The sequence below is a fragment of the Balaenoptera physalus genome (assembly GCF_965194825.1).
Source record: "Balaenoptera physalus genome assembly, chromosome: X".
Lineage (NCBI taxonomy): Eukaryota > Metazoa > Chordata > Mammalia > Artiodactyla > Balaenopteridae > Balaenoptera > Balaenoptera physalus.
Window position 1 is genome coordinate 89,577,617 of NC_138903.1, and position 26,576 is coordinate 89,604,192.

General features: G+C 38.9%; 2 protein-coding genes across 4 annotated transcripts in view; one reads left to right on the forward strand and one right to left on the reverse strand.

Moving 5' to 3' along the window:
- The first annotated feature begins 430 nt into the window (after positions 1-430).
- CSTF2 (cleavage stimulation factor subunit 2) lies at positions 431-25,416 on the forward strand. Of its 3 annotated transcripts, none has more exons than XM_082447602.1 (15): positions 431-588; positions 1,740-1,818; positions 2,159-2,328; positions 3,369-3,505; positions 4,001-4,120; positions 4,214-4,351; positions 6,695-6,818; positions 10,858-10,920; positions 13,439-13,498; positions 14,145-14,286; positions 15,075-15,250; positions 15,416-15,693; positions 19,144-19,254; positions 20,331-20,456; positions 22,630-25,416. In XM_082447602.1, the coding sequence occupies exons 1-14, from the start codon at positions 531-533 to the stop codon at positions 20,451-20,453; spliced, it is 1,779 nt and encodes a 592-aa protein (XP_082303728.1). In that variant the 5' UTR covers positions 431-530; the 3' UTR covers positions 20,454-20,456; positions 22,630-25,416. The 3 variants fall into 3 exon arrangements, with proteins under 3 accessions (XP_082303728.1, XP_082303730.1, XP_082303729.1); XM_082447603.1 differs by having other exon boundaries at positions 585-689; XM_082447604.1 differs by lacking the exon at positions 13,439-13,498.
- The window catches only part of NOX1 (NADPH oxidase 1), a gene marked incomplete at its 5' end in the record, with an annotated part of 28,953 nt that continues 26,904 nt past the window's right edge, over positions 24,528-26,576 (reverse strand). The window contains 1 exon segment of the mRNA XM_082445685.1: positions 24,528-25,950. Within this exon segment, the coding sequence (XP_082301811.1) occupies positions 25,824-25,950 (127 nt within the window). The 3' untranslated portion in view covers positions 24,528-25,823.

A 26,576-nucleotide genomic window follows, 5' to 3' on the forward strand; every position in this document is an offset into this window, starting at 1 on the left:
CCCCTCATTCTCTAGGTTGCCGCGACTGTCTTTCCTCATGTCGCCCCGAAGGTTCACAGCTTTTGCAAAAGAATAAAACGCACGCCGCTGGGGCGGGGCCAAGCGTTTCCCTCACGTAACAGGACGGAACTAAAATGAAAATGCCATGGTTGTTTATCATATGACTTCCCTGTTACCATGGTAAAGCCGCCGCCGCCTCATTATTGTGGTCGACAATTACTTGCGTTAGCCTAAGAAAAAAATGAGTAATAAGAAATTCTACATACTAAAAGCCTTCAAATCAGCCGAGCTCCAGCTCAGAACCAAGTTATTCTCAGGCGGGACCCCAGCGCGGGAGAAGCTGGGGGAGTAGCGCTCTCGTGGACGTAACGCGTGCTGGCTGCTGACGGGATAACGCCGGGGGAGGGACCCTGCGTCCCTCTGGCCCAGGAGTTTCCGGCTCACGCGCCGTACGGAAGCGTGTTCGGCGCTGGGCTCACGCGCCGTACGGAAGTGTGCTCTGGCGCACCGGAAGCCGCTGGGAGAGAGCGATGGCGGGTTTGACTGTGAGAGACCCTGCGGTGGATCGTTCTCTACGTTCGGTGTTCGGTGAGAGGAATTCGGTGGAGCCAAGCATCGGGGAGGGACAGAAAAAGACAGGGATCGGCGAGCAATGCCCCCCTGCACCTCACAAATCTCTGCGGGAGCTGGTAATGGGTCGGGCTTGCAGCTCGACCTGCCTATCCCGTGGGGTGGCCAGCCTGGTGGACTCGTGGGCAAAGTGATGCTCCCCTTCCCCCGAGGTTTCGCAGCCTTTTCACCATGTGGCTGAGGAAGTTAAACCAGCGTTCAGCTTATATGCGTTTCTCTTTTCATGAGCTTCAATTATTATCCAGAAGTGAGGGCTCATGGCAACTGTCCCGTACTACTTCTCACCCCCTGTCCCAAAATACAGGTTGTGTGCTGATGGTATAGATCCTTGTGTCCACTTCCCGCCCTCTCATAAGGACTTTCATCCTCTGCTTTTTACCCGTTACATTTTAGTTCGTCATTAGTGGTAGCGACTACCCGGCGTCTTAAGGTGGATTGTAAATAAATGAATGAATGAACGACTAAGACCTCATGGAAGAAATTTTAAAGAGGGTGGAGTCTATTCTGAGTAATCTTTTCAACCAAAATAAGTTGTTTATTTTAAAGTATGTGTGGTGATTTTAAAGCATCTTTTGGAAGGAACATGACAAAACAGTTCAGAATAATTTTTTTTTTACGGAAGTATAGTTGAGTTACAACAATTTTTAAACATCCTCCAGTACATTCATGGTCATTCTCCTTTGAGTGCGTGTGTATGTAGAAATACGGACATATGAGCCGGCTTTAAAAATTATAATATTGACATTTTTAGTAGTTATTGATAAGACTTAAACACCTTCAGGTAAATACTAATGCCTAAGTATTTATTTTCACCATAGTTAAGGAAAATCTAACACATGTCAGTTAAGTCTGAGAACTGATACTTAGGAGTGCCTACACCTTTTGTGTTTAATCTAAGTGGTTTATTTCTCTTGTAAATAAAGTCAGCAGACAGGATTGAAATCTTGTCTAAGGGAGTACCCTGGAACCAGGATTGGAGGAACGCTGTATTTGTAACAACTGTATTTGAACCAGTTGTTAAATTTGCAGTGATATATGTAGATACTTTCTCACTAAAGATCTAGGTTACAAACTCAGAATTTTGATATGTTATCTATTTTCTTCCTTAGTGGGGAACATTCCATATGAGGCTACTGAAGAGCAATTAAAGGACATCTTTTCTGAGGTTGGACCTGTTGTTAGTTTCAGGTGAGATCCCCTTTTACCACTTGGTGGAAGTTTCTTTAAAATCACCACAAATTTGGCCCTTAGTAATAATGGCAAGGCTTTTACTGGTGAGTTTTCACATGCATTCTTCTTGTTTGTAACAGCTTTATTGAGATGTAATTCACATACCATACAATTCACATTCATTTTTAATAAAAGATACATTTTTTTCACTTAAAAAGATGTGTAAAAAATATTTCAGTGAGACAGAGCGATAAGGTTATTTGTCTTATTTGTCATGATCAAATTAGAACATGGCAATGTTAGTGGGAACCCTGTGTGTATGTAACATTTGTGCCTGACACTTGGTTCTGCTCTCCAGGTTGGTATATGATAGGGAGACAGGAAAGCCAAAAGGTTATGGCTTCTGTGAATACCAAGACCAGGAGACAGCACTTAGTGCCATGCGAAACCTAAATGGGCGTGAATTCAGTGGGAGAGCACTTCGAGTGGACAATGCTGCCAGCGAAAAGAACAAAGAAGAGCTGAAGAGTGAGTATAAACCCAAGCTGCGTGCAACATGAGTTAGTAAAGATGTAACAATGAAGATTTTCCACTTAATGATATGTTTTAGCATCTGCTGAAATGGTTGTCAGCCACACAGCTTCTTTACCTGACCCACCTGAGGTGCCTGTATTAGGGAAGTGTGTATCTTTGAGAAATAAGGTAAAGTTGATTTAAGTCCTTCCATTGCCAAGGAGTTCATTTCCAGTTGAAGATGAGTTACAGGTTTACCACGCCATTAGTTATGTTAACTATGTCTGTCATTAGTGTTTGCCACTCCTGTAATTATGTTGCCAGATCTGTAACTGATGGGGATACTGAGGCATTCTCATGGCTTTTTTCATGAGGTAATAGATCCAGAAATTCCATTTTGAAATTAGAATTTTTTTCTATTTGAAACTTTTGCTTCTGAAATGACTTGTGAAAGGAAATGGATATCCCTAGTCCCTAATTTATGTTAACATTGTTCACCTATACAATCCTGGTCTCAGCTTTCCTTTGAGAGTAGAAAATATACTTTGTCACTTTCCTCCACAGAAATAAAAGACTTGCAAGTCACTTATTTCTTTTCTTTTTTTAAAATATTTATTTATTTATTTATTTTTAGTCGTGTTGGGTCTTCGTTGCTGTGCATGGGCTTTCTCCAGTTGCACTGAGCGGGGGCTACTCTTTGTTGCAGTGCACAGGCTTCTCATTGTGGTGGCTTCTCTTATTGTGGAGCACAGGCTCTAGGCACGTGGGCTTCAGTAGTTGTGGCACGTGGGCTCAGTAGTTGTGGCACACGGGCTTAGCTGCTCTGTGGCATGTGGGATCTTCCCAGACCAGGGATTGAACCCGTGTCTCCTGCATTGGCAGGCGGATTCTTAACCACTGCGCCACCAGGGAAGTCCTGAAGTCACTAATTTCTAAGCTCCAGAAAATTTAAAGTTATCTACAGGTCCTTACAGCAACCCTGGAAAGTAGATACTTGAAATGATTTAGCTCTTTAATTTGCCTCCTTAATGTTTTTGTACTTTCTTCCCAATCAGGCCTTGGCACTGGTGCCCCTGTCATTGAGTCACCTTATGGAGAGACCATCAGTCCTGAGGATGCCCCTGAGTCCATTAGCAAAGCAGTTGCCAGTCTTCCACCAGAGCAGATGTTTGAGCTGATGAAACAAATGAAGGTAAGAGTAGGCATTAGGTTATGGAAAATCATAGCATATCAACTCTTCAAGGAGTCATTGATGTTAATGGAAATTAACATTGAGTTAATGGAAATGATTTCCTGAGCTCAAATAGAAAGTGTGCCTGTTGACCAACATTTCTTGCACCTTCAGTATTACATATGTGCACAGTGTATTGTATATTTTGTACAAAGAGCTTTCCATTTTTTGTACACAAACACACCTACACAATCTGGCAGGGTTTTTGTGGCCCATAGATATCAAATGTAGATGTTAAAATGTGGCTTTTTTCCTAAATGGTGGTATTATGGTATTTGAAATGCCTCTTCCTTCTCTTGCCTGCCATGACCAAGATTTTGTGTGCTATGTAAAAACTGATAATAGCTTTAAAAATCTCTTGAATATTACATTTCTCAGATGGGAATAGCTCTAAATCACTGTCAGTTTCTAGGTAATAAGTTTTGAACCTGATGATGAATCTGTTTATCTTCACAGCTCTGTGTCCAGAATAGTCCTCAGGAAGCACGAAACATGTTGCTTCAGAACCCTCAACTGGCTTATGCTTTGCTACAAGCCCAGGTAGTGATGAGAATTGTGGATCCAGAAATTGCCTTGGTGAGTGCTTCTGGTTCTTTTATGGAAATGCTAGGGTAAACCTTGAGTGGGGTGGAAACAGACAGCTCATAGATTTGTCTTTTCACTTTTTAGAAAATTCTGCACCGCCAGACAAATATCCCAACACTGATTGCAGGCAACCCTCAGACAGTCCACAGCGCCGGACCTGGCTCAGGATCCAATGTGTCGATGAACCAGCAGAATCCTCAGGCCCCTCAGGCCCAGTCTTTGGTAGGACTTTATCCCTTAACATTTTTTAACTGCCTTGAAAATGTCATTTTCATTTTAGGAGGATATATTGGAAGAAGAATGGTGAGCAGCCAGAGATGATAATTTCAGTTTCCAGGCATAAAAGCAGTTAACAGGGTTGCAGAGTACATGACATCTGAATGAATACAGATTTAGTGCCAAGTTTGTAAAACAGAGATCCTTCCTTTATGCCCTTTTTTTATAAGCTGATTTTGTGTGTATGTGCATGTGTGGCACTGTGGTTGGCACTTTGTTATTCCATATACATTATCTCATTTAATACTTAGAGCAGTTGTATGAGGTCGGCACTCTTCACATCTCCATTCTTACTGATGAAGAAAGTAAAGCTTATTTTCCAAGTGTGACACAAAACCCTGAAGCCATGAAAAATTGGTATATTTGAAAACTGAAAAATTTCTGTACAGAGAAAAAGAAATAAACACCAAAGACAAATGACAAATTGGGAAAAAGTATTTGCCACACACGTGATGGACAGCAGGCTGATTACCTAAGGGCCGTTAGTCATATTCAAGAATGTTTATTGCCACATTTTAATAGTGAAAAATTGGAAACATCCTAAATGTACAGCAATGAAAGAATGGGGAAAATGTGGTATATTTATCCAATGAAATACTCTACAACAGTTAAATAAACTACATGTGTCACCATGAATGACTTTCAAAAATGTAGTTTCATATAGCAGTTAAGATGAACTAGGATACATGGTATCAACACAGGTAACTCAAAAACATAATGCCATACAGAAGTGAAAATAAGTGAATGTGGAAATATTTCCAAAATACAGGATGTATGTGTCTGTACATATCCCAAGAACATGTTGAGTGAGTTGCAAAGAATAAGTTTAGTATGTAATGGTTTACATAAAATTTCGAAACATCTATAAGAATTCTTAAGTGGTTGTCTAAGAAGGGGATACAGGATGCAATGGGGAAGACCATACAGGAGATTTCAATTATATATGTGATTTGTTTCCTAAGCTGTATGGTTATTTTATTCTCTATACAACTTAATATGTCTGAAATTTTTCATATTAAAAAACACCTCCTATAAATTAGTAAGAAAATTACCAATAACCCAGTAGAAAACTATGCAATGGACATGAACAGTTCATAAGAATGGAAATACAAATATATATTAAATGTATGAAAAGTATTCAACCTCAAAATAAGATAAATGTGAATGAGTACAATAAGCTATCATTTTTCACCTGTTAGATTGGCAGAGGTAAACAACTTGGATGGCTCATACAAAGTTATGGTGAGGGTCAGCAAACATCTTCTAAATGGCCAAATAGTAAATAATTTTTGGCTTTGCAGGTCGTGGAATTTGTCTTAACTACTCAGCTCTGCCATTGGAGTGTGAAATGAACCACAGACAGTACATAAACAAATGTGCATGATTGTGTTCCAGTGAAACTATTTATGAAACCAAGCAGTGAGCCAGATTTGGCCCATGGGTCATAGTTTACCATCCCCTGCTCTGATTCAATAAATACTTTTTCAGAAATAGAAAGGAAATAAATTAAGGTCCAGAGAGGTTAACTGCTCCAAAAATAACAATCTAAGTGGCAAATCCAGTATCTGAACCTGATTCTGTCTGACATCATAGCCTGTTTTCTCTTAACCACCTCACTATACAGTTTCCTCTTTTCTAGAGTTTTGTTTGTGTTCTCTGAGAATATATGTGATTTTTAAAACATTTATATATATCTTAGTTTTTATTTTTCTATTCCAAGGGACTGCTCAGTTCTTTTGGGAATGCACAAATGAAAACATAACATTCCCTTTTTCTCCAGGAGCTTTAATGTAGCATTAGAAAAATTTTACATCCCCCTCCCAACTAGAATTATTTCTGAGGACAGCGATGAGAAAAGATTGGTCAAAGAAAATTTTCCATCTTAAAAATGTAGACTACCAGCAGTTCTGGTTTTTTTTTTTTAAGTCCTCATTTCTTTCTTCTTGCATTCAAAGCATTTTTTAAAAAAACTTTTACTGCCAGGCCCTCGTCTCTAAGTCAACAAATAGGTGCTATATATGGCCTCACCACACAGATAAGACTTGTCAATCTCTGCTTTTATAATATGGTCTGTCGTAATCGTGTTCTATGTAACCAGGCTCATTGCATGTATTGCAGCTTCTGTTCAAAGTGTGTTATAAATCTAATGCTGCATGAGTCATGCTGTCAGAAAAGGGTATTTGGTAGAATATTTGGGGGTGTCAATTTGAAGAGTTCTTTAAGGTCATAGACTTTGTGTGTTGAGTCTTCACAGAGGCATATACATACTCTGGTTTTTCTCTTGGTCAGAGTGGAATGCATGTCAATGGCGCACCTCCTCTGATGCAAGCTTCTCTGCAGGCTGCAGTTGCAGCACCAGGGCAGATACCAGCCACTGTAACAGGACCTGGGCCTGGTTCCTTAGCTCCTGGAGGTACGTTTTCATTTAGAATTTTCACCGTTTTGGTATTTTGCTAGAGTTTTGTTATAGCAAATGGCATAGTGTAGCCAAATTATTATGTGGCAACGAGATCTTGATATTAAATTAATGTATAGCTCTGGCAGTATATATCCTAGGTGGAAGCAATAGTTGATTTCTCATATACACATCCTATATGTCTGATTATGAGAGCAGAGGAAAGAACAGTAAATTGGAAAAGTACAGTAAAATTCCAAGTTAACGAGGGGAAAAATAGAATGAATGGAAACTAGACCAAGCCAGCAAATACAGAGAAAAGGAAATGACATTGTGAAGTAAGTAATAATAAACATAGAGTTAAGGTAGAAGGAATAAAATCTCATATAGTCATTATTCTGCTAAATGTGAATGGACTGAATTCTCCCACTAAAAGCCAGACTGTCAGATTAGGTTAAAAAATACATGCGGGAAAAAAACCAGAAGCAAAATGCCTGGTCACATTTGTTATTATATGTAACAAACATAACATTGGATTTCATGAAATATAATTAGACCAAACAACAAAAGGAACAAAGAATTCTAAAAACTAATATGTTCACTAAAATTGTGTATATAGGAATTAATATTACGCTTGTAGCTTTTCGTCATTTAACAATCATAACTTAAAAAGTTATGGGTGAAATAAGTGATTCCTCATATAAAACACCAGTATGAACATATGATGTGTATCAGTATTTAAAGTTTTTTGTACAACAAACTCACTTCTTGTTAATTTATCTAATCTGGGTTAGATTGACTACAACACAACTAATGGGCAATAATTTGGCCTTAAATTGTTCTGGTTTATAGAGAAACCAGTCTAAAGAGCTAAATTGACAGGGAATGGGAGAAGGGATTTTCAAATAAATTTCAGCAAACTCACGATTTTCACTTATCCTATAGAGTTACCATTAAACTTAAATTATCTTTCATTGAAAGAAATAGATTCTGTGTTTTATACATTTTTTTGTGTTATAGGTACCTAGCTTACCTTAAAATATCAGAAGTTGTAATGTGGTCCTACTACACATGACAAGTGTGCAACCCATGACATATGCAGCTCATTACATGAGTTGAAAAACACCCAAACTGGTCTATACCCTGTTCAGTGAGACAAGTACACGTCATGCACTTGGATGTCACAGCAATGTCAAGTTGCTATAAAAGTGTCTACTCTCCATTTCTGTAGTTAACAGTCACGAACTGTTAACATACAGTGTGGATCATTGTCATCTGTAGACCACACTTTAACAAAAAAATCTGTAGACAAAAAATAAGTAAGGATGTTGAGAAATAAAATAATGGAATCAATAAGCTTGATTTAATATAGAGAGGGAGCCTTATATCTTCTGATTGGAGAATATACTCCCCCCCATTAAAAAATGACCTTGTACTTAGCCATAAAATGAAAACAAATTTTAAAATGTAGAGATTTTACAGGCTGCATTCTCTGATTATAAGCCAATAAAGTTAGAAATAAATAATTAAAAGGTGACTGGAAAAAACCTTTACTTGTAAAGTTAAGGAACATATTCTTGGTAATCCTTGAATTAAAGAGGAAATAAAAAATTTATAAATTATCTAAAAGACAACAAAAAGTAGTACACTTCATACAAAAAAGTGCAGGAAATAGTGAAAGAAGTACTTAAAAGAAAATGAATACCCTTAAGTGCCTTATTAAAGAATAAAGGAACTCTGCTAGTTCTAAAGTATTAGAAAAATAATTTTTTTAAAAAACCAAGGTACCAAGAAGAGGGAATTAATAAATACAAAAGTTGAAAGTAAGTGTAAAAGGAACTTAAATAATTGAATTTTCAAGTGATATTTTTTATGCGTTTGTAGCATTTATAGTTCTGAAGTTATCGAAACTTAAAACTTCACTACAATTTTTGAGATACCCTGTACAAAGCTCTTTGGCAGTTGATGAGAAGGGGGAACAAACTAGTAGAAAAGTAGGCAAAGGAAATGAGTAGGCACTTTATAGAAGAGCACATCATAGAAGAGCAAATCCAAATGGCAACAAAAACATTCATTTACATTCAGGGGATTTCAAATTAAATAATGAGATTTCACTTTACTTAAACCCATCATACGAGCAAAAGTTTCAGAGATGACACTTAATATTGGTGGGGAGAGTGGTAGTATACATTGCTGGTGGAAATGTGAAGTTTTTCAGCCTTTTAAGAAAGTAGTCTCACATTAAAAATTCATATACACTTTGACCCACCAATTCCACTTCTGGGAAGCTAGTCCATATAGATAAAAGTGCCATTATGTGATAGTGTAGTATGATAAATTACCTATGTTGCCTTCTGCCATTGCTTTCCTCAGATCCTAAATTTTTGTATTGTTTTGATGAGTGGTCTGAATAAATCATAGAATGTTATGGCTAGAAGAGAGCTTTGAAATCATTTAGACCTCAAATGTTAGTGTGTATTAGCATCACCTGAAGGGCTTATTAAAACACAGATTGCTGGTCTCCACACCCAGACTTTCCAATTCAGCAGGTCTGAGGTAGGGCCCTGAGCTTTGCAGTTCTGACAAGTCTGGTGATGCTGACGCTGCTGGTCTGCGGACCACATTCTGAGAAAACACTGTTTAGATAAACTCGTTCACTTTACAGATGCGGAAGCCTGAGGGTATGTTAATTTTATCAAATCAGTTGTTCAAAATGACAATTACTTAGTAGCATTGGTAGGGCTAGCAGAGACTCAGGTTCTTAATTCATGGCTCTTTGGTTCCTGGCATGTTAAGTGGGATAAGAGAATGTGACATGTATTGTACTTGGGTATTTTAGGTGAGTATTAATGAACTGCAAACAGTTCAGCTTGTCTTTTCTCCCCACTCGCAGCATATATTGTTCCTTTGAGGAAAACAGAATTATTGCTATGTGGGAAGGACCAGACAAGGACTTATGGTACATGTCTAGTCTTTGTATAGCAATCATACCCCTGCTGGTTAGAGTAGACCTGTCATTCTCAACACTATTAGACCCAGTGGCTCCTTTTTGTAACATATCTTGCAGTGACCCTTTACTATCCTGAAATGAAATGCACAGGTGACATAGCATACTTAACATGGCTTCCAAAAAAAATCAGTATAGTTACCCTAACTATAATATAAAGGAGAAGTAAAAGGAAATTAATTTATAGTAAAAGAATATTATAAATACACAAGTACTCAAGCACAACTACACTAGAAAACAATAAATAGCAGTCAGATGCTTGCACCAATACTATAAAACTAAAAGACAGACCCAGGTATGTTGTTTTGGCAATTCAGATACCACAAGGACTGTTGACATTGATGATGTGATTTTCTGAATGGTGAAAATGAAAACTCTTGGTAAAGTTCTTAACAAAACAAGATACAATACCCATAATTTACTCAGTAATTGCATTCTTGGAAAATTCAATGTGTGTGTGTGTGTGTAAAAACTGGGCAAAGAAGCGCTTTGTTTACAAATAAAACAGACAAGTTTTAAGTTCAGATGACTATAAAAAGGTTTCCATTTGTGTGAATGTTTAGCAAGACGTTTGAAAGTTTTGCAAGACAGGGTAATCCTTGATTTTGCGGAACTGTCTCATATGTTGCAGGACATCTAGTATCCCTGTTGGCTTCTCATAAAATGCCAGGCGTGCCCCCACAAATCTTTGTCAAAACTGCAACAGTATACCCACCCATTTACAAAGTACACTGGAAACATTAGTGCCTCCTGTGGGAGGAGGTACGTGGGTAAGTGCCGTTGTTCTATATTACAGAACTCCCTGCCAAGGTTTTGGTAACTAGTGAGATTGCGAATTCTTCTTTAACTCACTTTTCTGTCATCAAAGGCTAAAGTACAGTAACAAACTCCATCTTCTGTATAACTGCATTGTTTAGTGGTAGTTATGATCTTCCTTTATAGGTTTCTGCTTGTGGGGCAGAAAGAGGAAATTTGTTAACTCAGCCACTGTCCAGATTTTTTCCCCACTGTCCTAATTTCTGTTTTTCTTTCCTGCCCTTTATCTTCTAGGAGGAATGCAGGCCCAGGTTGGAATGCCAGGAAATGGACCAGTGTCCATGGAGCGGGGACAAGGTAAATAAATATTAATGTCCGATTAATGTGGACTAGACTTGGAAATGTTCTATATCTGCACTATCAGATATGGCAGCCACTAACCACATGTGGCTATTCAAATATTAAATTAATTAAATTGAATTAAATTGAAATTAGGTAAAATGTAATACTCAGTTCCTCATTCACAGTAGCCACATTCTGAGTGCTCAGTCGCCGCGTGTGGCTAGTGGATACCATACTGGATATTGCAGATATAGAACACTTCCATCATTGCAGAAAATTCTGTTGGGCAGCACTGTCTTGACTTCTAGTGATTCAGAGCCCAGCTCTACAAGAATTGATGATGAAGCAAATGGATCCTTTGTTTCTATTTAATTTATGTCACCTTTTCCTGATAGTTTAATGCCTCTACTTACATGTTCTCACTCCCTCTATGGAGATCTGAGTAAGGAATTTTAATTATGACCATGTAATATGTGACTGGGTATGTGGAAGACTAAATTTCAACCCCAGAGAAAACTGGGAGGGGGTCAAAGATCTATGAAGCCTGCTTGGTAAGTGTATGTTATACTGTGGCAGTAACACTGGATACCACAGTGGCAGCCGCTCCAAAATGTCCACGTTATTTCTCTATGTTACTGGAGTTTGAAGAAAAGAAAATGCAGTGATTCGGTTGAAACCAACATCAGGAAGAGAGAGAGTGAGAAAACAGAAGGAACTAACAGTAAAACTGAGTGCATCTTATAGGCCATGCACTTTAATTTTCATAAACAACCTTGTGAGTTAGGTGGCAGCACCTCAGTTTTCAGGTGAAGAGCTGGAAGCTCAGAGTTCTGAGTTACTTCCTCAAGGGGACATGGTAAGTAAATACTGGTATCTGAGTAACGTGGCCTGGGCTTGGTGCATTCGTCTTCTTTTCCAGCTAATAAGTGGCAGAGCTAAGATTCCAAAGTCTCTGACTCTGAAATCTGTCCTCTTTCTGTCAATCACACTGCTTCTGTTTCCTTCCAATGTCTTCTGTTCTTATTCAGTGTGTCCTTGTGATGAGAAAGAACTGCTTTGGACAAGTGTAGGGAAGCTTAAGTTACTTCTTATTAGCATATGGTCTATAAGTAAAACCCATTAAAAAAACTTTTTTAAATTTATTTATTTTGGCCACACCATGTGGCTTGCAGGATCTTAGTTCCCCAACCAGGGATTGAACCTGGGCCACGGCAATGAAAGTGCTGAGTCCTAACCACTGGACCGCCAGGGAATTCCCCAAAACCCATTTTTTTTAAGCAAAATACTAAGATATAGGCCTATGCACTATACTCCTAGTCTGTGGTTTGTATACTGATATTGGCTGCTTAAGTGACAGAGCTAATAATCTTGTCAGGCAATTGACAGTGGAACAAGCTCTTCATCCAGACATCTCATCTGAGCAGACCATGCTTTTATGCTGTTGTGCCCCACCCCCCTTGGCCGCTATCAGTAGATCGTGTATGTGCCCCAAAGTATTTTTGCAGTAGTGAGAAGGAATTAGAAGTTTCCGTCATACCTCTACCTCTCCCCCAGCCATCAATAAATCAAACTTTGTTTAATACATACTTCCAAAAGACATCTTCCTTCTTGATACAGTTATCTTCACCTTTCTGGTCAACAAAGGGAAATGACTTGAGTTTTGAAGGTATATCAAGGATGTCTTCATGAAGAGACAAAATGAGACTTTTCTTTTATACTTTTCCTTTAGTACCCAGCAGAGGAAGCAAGAATCTTTCATTTGTACCCAGTTTGTCATTCTTTTCCTGCAATCCATGCTTCTTTTACACATTTGTAATGTTGAAAAGAGACAATGAGATGTTTAAGAAGAGACTTTTTCTTGCCTTCCGCCACCTTTGTTTAGTGTTGGCGCCCTTGTCATCTTATTAGTCTTTATTTGCTGATGTCATGATGTTTGTTTATCAAAAACTTACAGTGGCAGAGTACTTCTTGAGGAGTAATATTCTCTTTCTTTGTCTAAAGTTCATTCACTGCATTTCCCCATTTGATAGCAGAAATTTTTGTGCTTTAAATTATGACAAAAATAATACTGTGCCACTTCTGTTAATGGGCTTTTCCAGAATAAATCTTGCCTTCCAGATTCAGTGCAATTTCTTTCATTTTTTGCTTATGAAAATATGTTTACCTTCTTTGCCTAACTGGAGTTTCAGAAGCATCCTTTTTATATTTTGTTTCTCTTTTTCATAGTATCATAAGATTTAAGGGGAATCCTAGTAGGAGAGGTGTAAATTGAAAGTGGCTGGTTATTCCTGCCCAGATAAAATCAGTGGCCCACACGTTTTACCTTAGGAAGCAATCTCATCAAAGCAGAACAGTTTCAGATCCCAAAGAAGCTCATATAGTTTAGGAAGATTTTGTAGCCCAGGGCAAGCTAATGAACTCTTGGCTCTTTAACTTATATGTGTAAATCTCCAGTGTCTGTGTGCCTCTGCATGTGTGCGCAAGCTATTTTAAGTGTCTGTTCTTTCTCCTTTTGAACTTACTGCTCACCTAGGAACCCTACAGCACTCGCCCGTGGGACCCACCGGGCCTGCATCAATTGAGCGAGTTCAAGGTACCCATTGTATCTGCGGGTTTCCTTTTGCTTGTGGTGTTCAGGGTGGGACGTTGAGAGGTCAAGGGCTGCTTGGCAGTCATCCTCACGTTCGGAACCCAGAAGGGTAGTGTTTTGGGTTTTTTGTTTTTTCATTTTTTCCTTTTGGGGCCACAAGCCTAAGATTGACCTCTTCACACAGGGCAGAGAACATGGATGATATGGGCATCTGTCTGAGGCTGTACTCCCTCCCTACTGGTGTCAGGAGGCTTGGATGGAATAGCAGTCTGTCAGGAGACAGCAGGTTCTTGCAGAGCCATGGCAGTGTTCACATATGCCAAGACCCTACCTCTCTTTTGTGACTCTGGTCCTTGAAGTAAGATTGATTATAAGCAAAGCCAGAAGCCTAAGTTTCTTCAGGTTGCAGTGCTAGGCCTTGGCAGGTTGCTCCCCAGTTTATTCTTTACATAATTCCATCCATACCTCTGACATGGAACAGATTCTGCCTACACCCTGCTTCTGTTCTTGAGCTGCAAGAGAAGTCTGTTGTGGTGAGGTTTCACCCACTCTAAGGGGTCTGAACTATGTTGTCAGTGGTATATAGAGTCATTTCTTCTTGCCTTACATGTCCTTCACAGCAGTACCTCCCCGTTTGTTTCCCTGTCAGTGCCGATGCAAGACCCCAGAGCAGCTATGCAGCGTGGGCCCTTGCCTGCCAACGTCCCAACTCCTCGAGGTCTGTTGGGAGACGCTCCAAATGACCCACGCGGAGGCACTTTACTTTCTGTAACTGGAGAGGTAGAGCCTAGGTAAGCACTGACACAGAAGGAAAAGACTGGAGGAATCAGAATTTCCCCTTGCTTTGAGAACCAAGTCTTTTCATACCAGTTGTGCCTGTTTGCTTACTTCAAAAGATAAATAAATATTCATGGCCACTGTCCAAGATGAAGCACTTCCTGGGCAGAACTATGTAGTTGAGTATGTCATTTTGAACTAACCATTGCTACTCCATCCTCAGAAATTGGAAATTCTAGCACACATGTCTAAACAGGAAAAACTTATATTGCTTATTGTTAGTAGTAATACTAGTAATAGCAATAATAATAATAATTGATATTAGTGGGGATTATGCCTCTCAATCTGCTCTGAGTACTTTACTGAGATCATCTCACTAAATCCACACAACAGTCCTGTGAGATTGATACTGATATCAGTCCCATGTTACAGATGAAGAAACTGAGACTTAGAGAAGTTAAGCAAATGTGCCCAAGATCACACAGCTAATAAATGATAGAGCCTAGATTTGAACCCATACAATAACCCATGTTCTTAAGCACCCTACTGCGTATTCGTTATATATAATGGATATCCATTCATTCCTCCTTAACTTGAGTGCCCTGACCAAATACGAAATTCTAGAATACATGGATTTACATCTCAATAGCTTTTCTTTGACCTGTTTTGTGTTATTCTCTTAGCATTTGTAGACTGATGTTTGCATCAGCTCTTTATCTAATTGTACTGATCTTCTGGTTGACACTTTTTTCTTATTGTTTTGTTCTGTTTTGAAATATAACATTTTTTTCTCCGTCTCTAGAGGTTACCTGGGACCACCTCATCAGGGTCCGCCCATGCACCATGTCCCTGGCCATGACAGCCGTGGCCCACCCCCACATGAGATGCGGGGAGGGCCATTAGCTGAGCCCAGACCTCTAATGGCAGAGCCAAGAGGACCCATGCTAGATCAGAGGGGTCCACCATTGGATGGCAGAGGTAAGGGGAAACCACGTCACAAGACTGACTGGTAGTTGTGGGCTCGTGATGAACATGCTGTCTTAGGCTCCAATCTGGGATACAGAATGCTTTATTTGATTGTTGGTTATTCTTGCAGTAAAGGTGGGTAGCTACCCAGTGGTTTTCTTGCAACTGTTTTTATAGGTGGAAGAGATCCCCGAGGCATAGATGCACGAGGGATGGAGGCAAGAGGATTAGATGCTAGAGGATTGGAAGCCCGTGCGATGGAGGCCCGTGCGATGGAGGCTCGTGCAATGGAGGCCCGTGCAATGGAGGCCCGTGCAATGGACGTCAGAGGGATGGAGGCCAGAAACATGGATACAAGGGGCCCAGTCCCAGGCCCTAGAGGCCCTATACCTAGTGGAATCCAGGGTCCCAGTCCAATTAACATGGGGACAGTTGGCCCCCAGGGATCCAGACAGGTATATGTAACACTCACTTCTCACTTCTATGTGAAATCTTGATCTATTCAGGAATTGATTATTGAGGCTGATTATTACTGCTTTCTGATTTGGGTTGTTTTCTCAGCTCTTTGGGGAAGATTAGAATCTCCCTTCCTTTAGTTTCTCTGTTCCTTAGGGTGGTGGTTTTCTGACTACCAGGATTATAGTCCGAAAGTGTAACCTTGTCCCACAATTTCAAATTCCATTCAGAGCAGAATCCCTGATTTTAGGGGATAGAGAGCACATCAGTAGAATCTAGGCATGGATAATTTGAAAAATCTCCCCCAAATGATTCAAATGTATAACTCTAAGAACCACTGCATTAGAGCATATGAAGAGCTATTAGTGGTCATTTAGCTGATCTTAGGTTTGCAGAAATCTATTTTAATTTACTTTCATCACATAGCCTAAAGTGAACAGTGGAGTTGAAAGGCAATTTACTAATGCTTGTCTTAAAAGCTGTGCAACTAAATTCTTATCTCTTCTTTCTCTTTATTTGGCTTTCTCCAGCTACGTGTAATGGTGGTCTATGATTGTCTATGTGTTCTCATCTCCATCCTTTTTACCCTCCAGTTGGTTGTGGGGAGGTAGTACATGTGTATCTTCCCTCTGAGTTTGGTTTGTTTTGTTTTGTTTTTCCGCTAACACCTTCGTTTCACTCTAACCCTTCCACCTTCATTTTTCCTCGATGTGACTTCCTCCTTCCTCTATGTACTTCTTTATCTCTTCTCTCTTCCATATGCTTCTGTGCCTTACTTCCCCTTGTGTGTGTGTGTGTGTGTATGCACAAGAGAGAGAACTGTATTGTCAGAGCTGGAATGGAACATGTCAGTCACCCAGTTCTCTCATTTTATAAGTTTGGAAACTGAGACCCAAGAATTCAGGTGACTTATCCAAATTCACACAACTAAAAAGTGGCAGAGCAAGGAATAGAACCCACTATTTTTTTCGCTATGCTACTCTGTCTTGTTATCTGCACGTTGTATATGTGTGTCTATCCCTCCTCTCTAATATGAAATATGAATATGTTGTTTTCTGGTATGTGTAGGAAAAAACTGTTTTCTATTGTTTTTCAAGTTTCACTTTAAAAAAAAATGTGTTTGTGGGCTTTGATTTTTATCATACCCTCTATGGTCAGTAGCCTCATAATAAAAATGGGTTTTATGCTTTCAGTCAGTCGTTCAACACATATTTATTGAGCACCTACTATGTACCAGACAGAGCTATAGATACTGGGGATATAGCAGTGTGAACAAAACGAAGTCCTGCCCCCATGGAGCTTATATTCTAGTGGGGAGATAAATAACAAATAACTACATGATGTCCTTATATAGTTCTGTCAATAATTCTTTGGAGAAAGATGTCGAAAATAATGGTTGGAAGACCATGTATCAATAATTTCTTGCTCCTTTATCTGCTAGTACTCGAACTCATTACTCTAATATTACGTTTATTATAGTTTTCATTAGTAGATTCTATAAAGCCAATTAGATCTGAGGTAGAGAAAATAATTTTATCTTCAAACTTTTTAAAAATTGTTTAATATGTTTACTTATAAATAAATATATAAAATACATTCACTCATGTACAAAAGATACACAGTAAGAACCTCACTTCCTCCTCATACCTGTCTCCCTTGTGACCCCCATCTCCTATAATCACTTTTATTATAATGTATCTTTCTAGCAAATAAGAATATATATTCTTATTTTTGCAAATATGAATATACGTGTATTCTTTTTCCTCCTTTCACTGTTCTTCACCTTGTTTTTTAACCTAACTATGTCCTTAACTCATAATTTTAAATCAAATTTTGAAATTAACTTCAGTCCACCTTGTTGGAAACTTGTTGGTAAAAGGCTTATTATTACTAGGGTGATTATATAACTTACTATCCAAACAGGGACACATTTGAGAGTGCTGTTAGTAATTACTGTGGGACAGAAGCTTAAACTGGGACTGTCTTAGCAAACCTGGATATGTGGTCAGCTGTATTATTACTTGAGAGCCTAGAACAGGCTCTTCTGGAAACTTTAAATGGCCATTATTAAATGGTTAGATCACATTACAGTACCTCAAATTAGTATTGACTGAAGCTTCAAAAAGGTTATTCTCATCCATTTTTCAGGTCTGTAACAGCTCATTAAGGTTCAGACTGGTCTCTGGATTCAGTATTGATAAAGAACAGAAAGTGATAATATTCTAGCAATCTGTACAAAGCTGTACTAATGCTTCATGTCTCTGGTGTCTTTGGGAAATTAGTTAATGCATCCAAATGAATGTTCCAGATAATAGAATTATTCAACCAAGTTTTTAAACTATTGTAATGAAAAATCATTTATAAAGTGTACTATACTTCCTTCTCTTCTTAAACAGGATACAAAAAATTATTTTGATCATTTTTGATTACTCAGGGTCATCATTAAATGTACCCATTATTGTATAGGCTATGATAGAAAGCATAGCATCTCCTGTTTTGGTTTCTGGTATCCTTCACTGTCAGTTTGTCACCTGGCTCTTCACATTGCTGTCATGATATCTGCTCCTAATGGTTTATCCACATTTCTTTCATGCTTTGCTGCTTCTCATCTGCTGGGGAAGCAGGTAACATGTTTGTTAACAATTTGTATTTAATAAGAGTACCACCTAAGCTCTGGGTGAATGCCTGAGTGTGAACATAAATCCAGCATAGGGACCTTTTAACAGTTATTCTAGGTGCTCTGAGGCCTTTTCCTTGGGTTCTGGTTGTCTTCCAAAACATTGAACCCGTCGAAGATCTTAAGTACCAGTAAGCATGATATAACTGCACTTTGTTAACTCAGGTCAGTCGTGTTTCTTGGTCTGTATGTAACAGAAAGCAACTGCTGCATATTCTCTGAGGAAAGTTATAAAAAGCAAATGTTAGGCTAATAGTAGTCCTTTCCCTGGAGGCCTTCCCATCTCCTCTCTGCCTCTGCCCTTATGATCATCTCTGCCTTACTTGTGGCATAGGGCCTGTGTCTGATTGAACTAGAGGTAGGCGGTATCCCTGTGAATGTAGCTTCCCCAGTGGACCAGCATACATTATTCTAGACTCTGTCAGGTTTCGTTTCTGTTTCCACTGTGTGCTAGTTTCTAGAATGCTCTCAGTTTCCGCTGTGCTTATGTGGCTGAATTTTGCTTGATTCGATGGTATCCACTTGTGCCGTGTGATACTTGTTGATGATGCTGGAGCTATTGTAAGAAATTTGTCAACTTGCTAGTTGATCTCTGGCTAAACCCTGCCTTCTGCTGATGCTAACAGTAGGAAATGATCTTCAGAGTCATTAATTTGCTTTTTTAACTCATATCCACAATCAGGTATTTTTTCATATTGCTGTTATTACTGGCTTCTGGTTACCTAAATGAGAAGTACCGAAAATCTCTCTTCATCTCTCTCTGTGCACATAGGTCCCAGTCATGCAGGGAGCGGGCATGCAAGGAGCGAGCATTCAGGGTGGAGGCCAGCCTGGTGGCTTTAGTCCTGGCCAGAACCAAGTCACTCCGCAGGACCATGAGAAGGTAAGTAATGCTGTCCAGCTGCCTCCATATGCACAAGTCTTTTGGAGTCCTCTTTTCACAGTCACCATGTGGAGGTCCTGGGTCTTCAGAGTCCCTTTGGAAATGATGTTTTTACTCTTAGAACTCTTTATGATCTTGTCACCTGAAAATCTGTGGGCTTGGTCCTAAAATTCTTAAATGGATGTATGTGAATGGCAGCTTATCTTACATTTCGAGTCATCTGCCAGTAGATTTTTTGTGTGCAGGCCTGATTGACCTGGAAATCCAAATCCCTTTCTTCCTCCCTTTTTTACCTTATCCCTAAAAACAATAGCAGATTCCCCATGAGCATATCTTTCTGTTTCTATATTTGACCATTGTAGGGAGCTCATATCTGATGGAAAAGCTAAAACTTGTGAAAAGGAGAAACTTTTTTTTTAAATTTATTTTATTTTTGGCTGCATTGGGACTTCGTTGCTGTGCGCGGACTTTCTCTAGTTGCGCGAGCGAGGGCTACTCTTCGTTGTGGTGCGCGGGCTTCTCATAGCGGTGGCTTCTCTTGTTGCAGAGCACGGGCTCTAGGCACGTGGGCTTCAGTAGTTGTGGCACGCAGGCTCAGTAGTTGTGGCTCGTGGGCTCTAGAGCACAGGCTCAGTAGTTGTGGAGTATGGGCTTAGTTGCTCCACGGCATGTGGGATCTTCCCGCTCCGGGGCTCGAACCCATGGCCCCTGCACTGGCAGGCGGATTCTTAACCACTGTGCCACCAGGGAAGTCCCAGGAGAAACTTTTAAAGCAGGATTAAAAACTGTAGACTTCCCAGGGCTCACAGGTGTCACCTTAGTCTGTAAGAATTTGGGGTTCATGAGGGTGTGTTTTGAGTCTTCTGATCTTAGGCATTGTACTTGTGTTTTTCATCGTGCCTTTTCTCACCAGCTGGTTTTGGTTTTTTCTTTGGTTTGGTTTGATTTTTTTTTTTTGGCCTGCTGTTTTTTGTGTGTGAACTATCCTTCCTCTATCCTTCCTTTTTGGACAGAAGCTGGTGGTGTTTTTTTAGCTGCCATCATTAAAACTCACTACCTTTTTTTCCTCTGCACAGGCTGCTTTGATCATGCAGGTTCTTCAACTAACTGCAGACCAGATCGCCATGCTGCCTCCTGAGCAGAGGCAGAGTATCCTGATCTTAAAGGAACAAATACAGAAATCTACTGGAGCGCCTTAAAAGGTGAGCAGACTTACCCTGCCTGAGTCAGACAAGCTCCTTGTGCATTTGGGATATATACTTTCAAGCTTAACCAACAGGACTCTCCAAGGCCTGCACTCCTCTTGGCTAGACCCTTCACCCTTCAGTAGCTCAGTCCCTATCATGACAGGGGAAGGCAATAGGCATTTGTTCAGTTATTGAATGGATTGTAATCTAATTTAACCTTTCTTTCCTAATGACAAAAGTGACGTATGATCAATTTAACCAAATTAATCAAATACAGAAATGTAGAAAGTTCAGGGTAAAAGCTCTGCCCTCTCAATCTCATTCCCTAGACATAACCCCTAAATATAGTTTGATCGTATATTCCTCCAGAATCAGTTGTTATTTTATTCCAAAATAAAATAACATAAATAAAATAAATAAAATATTTCCCCATCAAAATGAAGAAAATACAAACCATTTCAATAAAACGTATAAGCATTCAGTTTCCAGTATTTATTTTACATTGAATACTTTGAGGTTAAACTATTACAGCACATAATTTAAGGTAGTGAATGTCCACCATCGCCATCAGTCCCTGTACATTTTAGAGGTTGCTGTACACTGCTGCCCTTATTTTTCTTGCTCATCAGTCAGGTAAAAAGAAACATAGTCATGTGACCTAAATTGATTACATGTATTGGCGTTTCTTTTTAAAAAATTTTTCCCCAACATCTTGTATTTCATAAACAATTCTGCTTTCTAAGAACAGTTTAAAATGTACATTGTCCCAATATCAGTTGGAATATCACATTTTGAATTTCTGCTTTTTATTCCATCTTTATTATAATTCCCATCCATGTATTATCATATGATATGACAGTGAACTCATTTACACTAACTAGCAGTCTTTACTAAATATATTGTATTTTAATCCATATTTGTAATGTTGTTAAAACATCCAAACTGGAAATGTGCATTATATCTGTATCTAGACTTTAAATGACTGAACTTTAATGGGAAGCTGTTGTAGATGGATGGAGTAGACTTTCAGTATGACCAGCACTTTTAGTCCAGATACCCAAGGCATTCAATTTTCTTCAGTAAAAGTATAGACTATTATAGACCTATAAAAGTATAGACCTGTTATATTCAGAGGAATAGATATATAAAAAAAAACAACTATTCCTCTCTTTTACTTTTCCTAATGTATTTATGCCAGAGAAGGCATTCCCTACAATGTGAGGAAATTATGTTTTGGGATAGTAGAGGTAAAAATGTTTCTGAAAGTTCTTTCATTGTGTATTCTTGCTTATAAGATATCTCATTTTAAAGCCTTGCACATAAACCACAGGGCAAGGTTTTTTGTTTTATCTATTATTTTGAGATAATTAAAAATTCACAGGAAGTTGGGAAAGTACTACAAAGAACCTCGTGTACCCTTCCCCTAGCTTCCCGCAATGATAACATCTTGGGAAGCTGTTGTACACATACCTTTTTGGTTTATAGTGCAAAAGGAAGAAATTGACTTTGGTACCTTACCGTTAACTAGACTACAGACCTTATTCACCTTTTACCATTTTTACTAAACCTGCATTAATATGTGTGTGTGTGTGTATGTGTGTGTGTGTGTACACACACGTAGTTCTGTGCAGTTCTGTGTATGTAGTTCTATGCAGGGAAGGTTTTAATGTGTATTTGCTGGTATTTGTGCATACTGTAGCCGAGATGTTGGCTCTCCCTCCGTCCTATACCTTGCTCATTGTGATCCAGCTCTGCTGTCACTGACAGGCTTATGTACCATTACCATCAGGTCAGTGGTTCTCAACCAGAGGCAGTTTTGCCCCCTACACGACATTTGGAAATGTCTGGAGACATTTTTGGTTATCACAGCTTTAGGGGGTATGGTGTGCTACTGGCTTTCAGTGAGTGGAGACCTGAGATACTGCTAAACATCCTGTAATGCACAGGACATCCCCCAATAACAAAGAGTTCTCTGGCCCTAAATGTCAGTAGTGTTGAGGTTGAGAAACTCCGCTGTAAGGGATGATTACTTTGGGGAAGCAAGAGGCAGACACCTTAGGGATCTGTCCCTGGTGATTTGCTCATATGTGTAGCCTCCCTCCCCCACCTTTAAATTTTTTTTCCTGATGTTTGGGGAAGAGAACTTTGTCTCCACTTCTGATGGCTTTCTCCCAACTTTTCCTTACAGGTTTTCAAAACTACCTGGCGACAAATCTGGAAATTAATTCCATACCTTTGTTGAAATGTTGCAAAAAGATGGATACTTCATCCTAACCCTTGAATGACTCAAATTGGTGCCAGGTGGAGGACTCCCATCACCTTCTCTCAGAACAAAATCAGTTCATTCTGTTGTCTTAGTTTGTATGTTTTCTGTGACTTGAAATAAACTTTGAACACAATTTTAGTATACTGCAAATTGATATACATGACCTTTTTGCTTTTAAAAGGGTGAAACCTTACATGTGTTTTCTACCCTTACTGCAGTATTGTACTTTAATATTATGTTGCCATAGCTCTGTTTTTCCTTTTAAGTTAACCATTTATTCTTCTTGATGATATTTGAGAATTTCTCAGAAACAGTGTTTTCTGGAACTTAGTTTTTGCTTAGTTTGCTTCCAACAGGAATAATATTTGCCCTTTGAGAGCTTGCTAGAACTTCTGAGTCTACTGGGAGACAATAGCATGTGCTTAGAGCTGTAAAATGGTCAGAAGGCCAACAATGCAAAGAGCCTACCTAGGAGAGCAGTGTATTTAGTTTAGAAAAATCCAAATATCAGAATGTATTTTTTGGTCAGTACCAAGTCTATTCACATGCATAGTTCAGAGTTAAGACAAAGATGATGTATGATCACTGGTTTGAGTGTGTCAACAACACAAGAGACTGTTGACATTTTCTTGTCTGTTTTAAAACTCTTCAGTCTGGGTAGTCAACCTTAAAAGTTAAGAAAGCCACTAATTTTTCACATGTTCAAGGTGAAATAAACACTGAACAGAAATCAAACAAAATACATTTCATCCTGCCTTCTAAATAATTACTAACCTACAGCCCTACCCAGTAACCAAATTTATTCTAGGAAACTAAAACATAGAAACTCTAAAACTTTTACATTTTTCTCATTTATTTTAAGAGGACCAAATGTAGAGCATAAGCTGTCAGATTGCCCATTAGGCCTGCCCCTGCCTGCTTCCTTTCAAATAGGTGTGAACATAATCAGTGCCACTGGCTCTAACCTATTGCTCTTCCAGCCTAGTATTCTCTCTCTCATAGTGGCATTAAGGAGAAACATGATTTCTCTCCATCAGGCCAACCTCAAGAGGTTAAGAGGTGCCTTAATAATTAGTAAAGTTCCACTGGAACTACTCCTGAGCCTATTTATGTTCTCAGAGTCCTAGCCTCTGGGTTAGGATTATGGTCAAGTGAATTAAAAGCCTGCCATAGGCTTAGAGAATGTAATAGCATATTGCTTACCTGTGAAGCAAAAGAATGCAAAGATAATCAACTTTATGAGAGACATTAAAATTGAGGGATTTTCTACTCTGATATATAAACATTTACTGTAACAAAAATTTGCTGAATAAGATACTTGATATTACAACCTAGGAAGAAAAACTTGCTCAAAACAGCTGAGGAGCTTTCTGGGTATCTTGCTCATCCCCAGTTCAGGCTTAGATGTTGATTATGTGTAGGATTTATTATCATTACCTTTTCTGCCTACTTCCATGAATATTCTAGGCCTTGATATGTTGTTGATTTTAGCAGCAGTCATATCTTGAAGTGTCAATATATTTAGACATTAAGACTAAGAGTACAGCCTTTCTCCTTAGGAACTCATTATAAGTTTCAAGAACACTAAGATTCCAAATCAGACTCACTGAAGATCAAACTATAATTTGGTCAGCAGTTGTCTAGTAGGAACCGTATCATCAAGGTTCCATTGTGCATGTTCCTAAAGCCTTATTAAATTTAAATTAGCTGAAATCCGGGAAATTGGTAACAGCAGGGGTATCCCAATCTATTCCCATGGAAACATCCATTAGTATTTTTTCCTGATGTCCAGTTAATAAATGAAACACAATTAGCTACCATGAGTTCATGACCTACCTTTATTTTGTTCAAACTAGTGACTGAAAAAATTGGTTTTACTAATCTTTCAAGTCATGTAGGTTTCTGGATAATTAGAAACAGTCATTTATTCATTTTTGCTCACTTAATGGTAGAGAAATAGGTGCTATAATGTTGATTCAGTAAAAACATTCTTGTAAATCCAGTGATTTGAATTGTCTTTGGGCACAACAAAATGTGGATTATTTTTCCTCTTGTAAGGGCCCCGATCTTCTTTCCTTCTACTGTTTCACTGTGACTACTGACATCCCAGAGCCAGGTGGATGGAAGAAATAAAAAGCATTTCGATAGGAGAAAGAAAAGGCATTTTGCTGATGTCATTAGGTGAATGATTCCTTAATGAATAGGTACGTATGAGCCAAAAAATGTGTTGTCAAAATTTTAAATTATCTTTTTTGAAGACTAGACATTAATAAACCCCCTAGATAAAAATGGCAATAAAGAGTCCTTGTTGACTAAATAATCATTCTAAGATGGAGTTCAAGTTTTCACAATTATTTCCAACAGAACAATGCAAGCTAATGACAACATAACTGACTTTCAATTATAATACAATTTCAATTACGATTAGCATACTTTCAAGATTTTCTTTCCCAAATGGAGAGCCTAGGTAAAGTAACAAAAGATTTATTCATTAAGCAAAGAAGAAAATCCTTCATTTTTTGACAAGCAAAAATAAGTAAAGCATAAATTGCTGTTCACACTGGATAAGACCATGTTTAGCAGTAAGAATGTACATAGTGTTATATAGGGATTGGGTTCTTGGTAATTCTATGTTCGTTGTTTTACTATTTATGCTTATTATTATGTTTTGTCGTTAATTCTTTAATAAATTTTTATTTTAAAAAATCACCCTACTTAGAAATCTTCTTTGCGGGTGGGAGGGAGAGGAGAATGTGACCCAGAGTCCAGGAGACAGTAACACTTGGAATCAACAAAATCACCTGGGGTTAAATTGTGTAACTGTCAACCACGTCTCCTATCAAGCCTTGCTTCAATCATGGCATTCCAGAAGGATTTACAGTTGTTTTCCCAAGAAAGGATCCATGGGCTTTGCAGTTATTGTGACTTCTGAAGTTCTTAGGTCCATGAAGCTCAGTGATGACAGAAGTTGAGCCCAATCAAAAAAGAATACCAGGGAGTCAAGGCTTGAAAGAAACATGTTACTGTCCTTAAGTGGTTGCCCAAACCTGACCAGACCAAGTAAATTGTTGAAGATACAGAGGCTAAATGCAGACTACCATCCTTATTCTTATAATTCAGAAATTTTCATTGTTGAAGTAGAATTGAACCTTCCTAGCATCCAGGCTGGAGTACTGATGACAGCATTTGCGCAGGCTCTTTGCCAAAGTCTGAGGACCACATAGGAAGACTCCCACCGCCGACCTGCAAGAATAGAATGGTAGCCAGAGTTAGAATGCAGCAAAGGCTGCTGACAATGTTTGTGGGAATGGTTTCCGCCTCTGCTAGGCCTCTACTACTCCCAACAACCTTACATAAAAATTCAGTTATTGACTTTTTCATGTTCTTCATGTTCGTCTTCTCACCTTTTCCGCTTGCAAGCCCCAAATATGCTCCCAACCCTTAACCCTTTCAGCACTCAGCCTTGCCTATTCTATTGAGCACAGACACTCAGGAGATGGAGTGCAGTGCACTGATGAAGTACTAGACTCTGGAGCCAGGCTGTCTAGGTTCCAATCCCTGTTCTGACATTTGTCCCAGCTGTGTGACTTTAGGCAAGTTTCTTAACCTCTCTGTGTTTCAATATTCCCCCCTGTAAAATGGGATAAAAATAGTATCCACCTCACAGGGTTGTTTGAAGGTTTAAACAAAAATAATATATGTAAAGCAATTAGAAAAATGCCTGGCACATAGCAAGTGCATATGTTAGCTGCCATTAAATCCATCCAGTGTTTTCTCACACTGAAGAGGTGGTGGTTCTTATTGCCAAGGATAATCTTTCTAACTAGGCTCTGGGTCTCACCCTGTCCTTCCTTCCCTCATACCTTCCT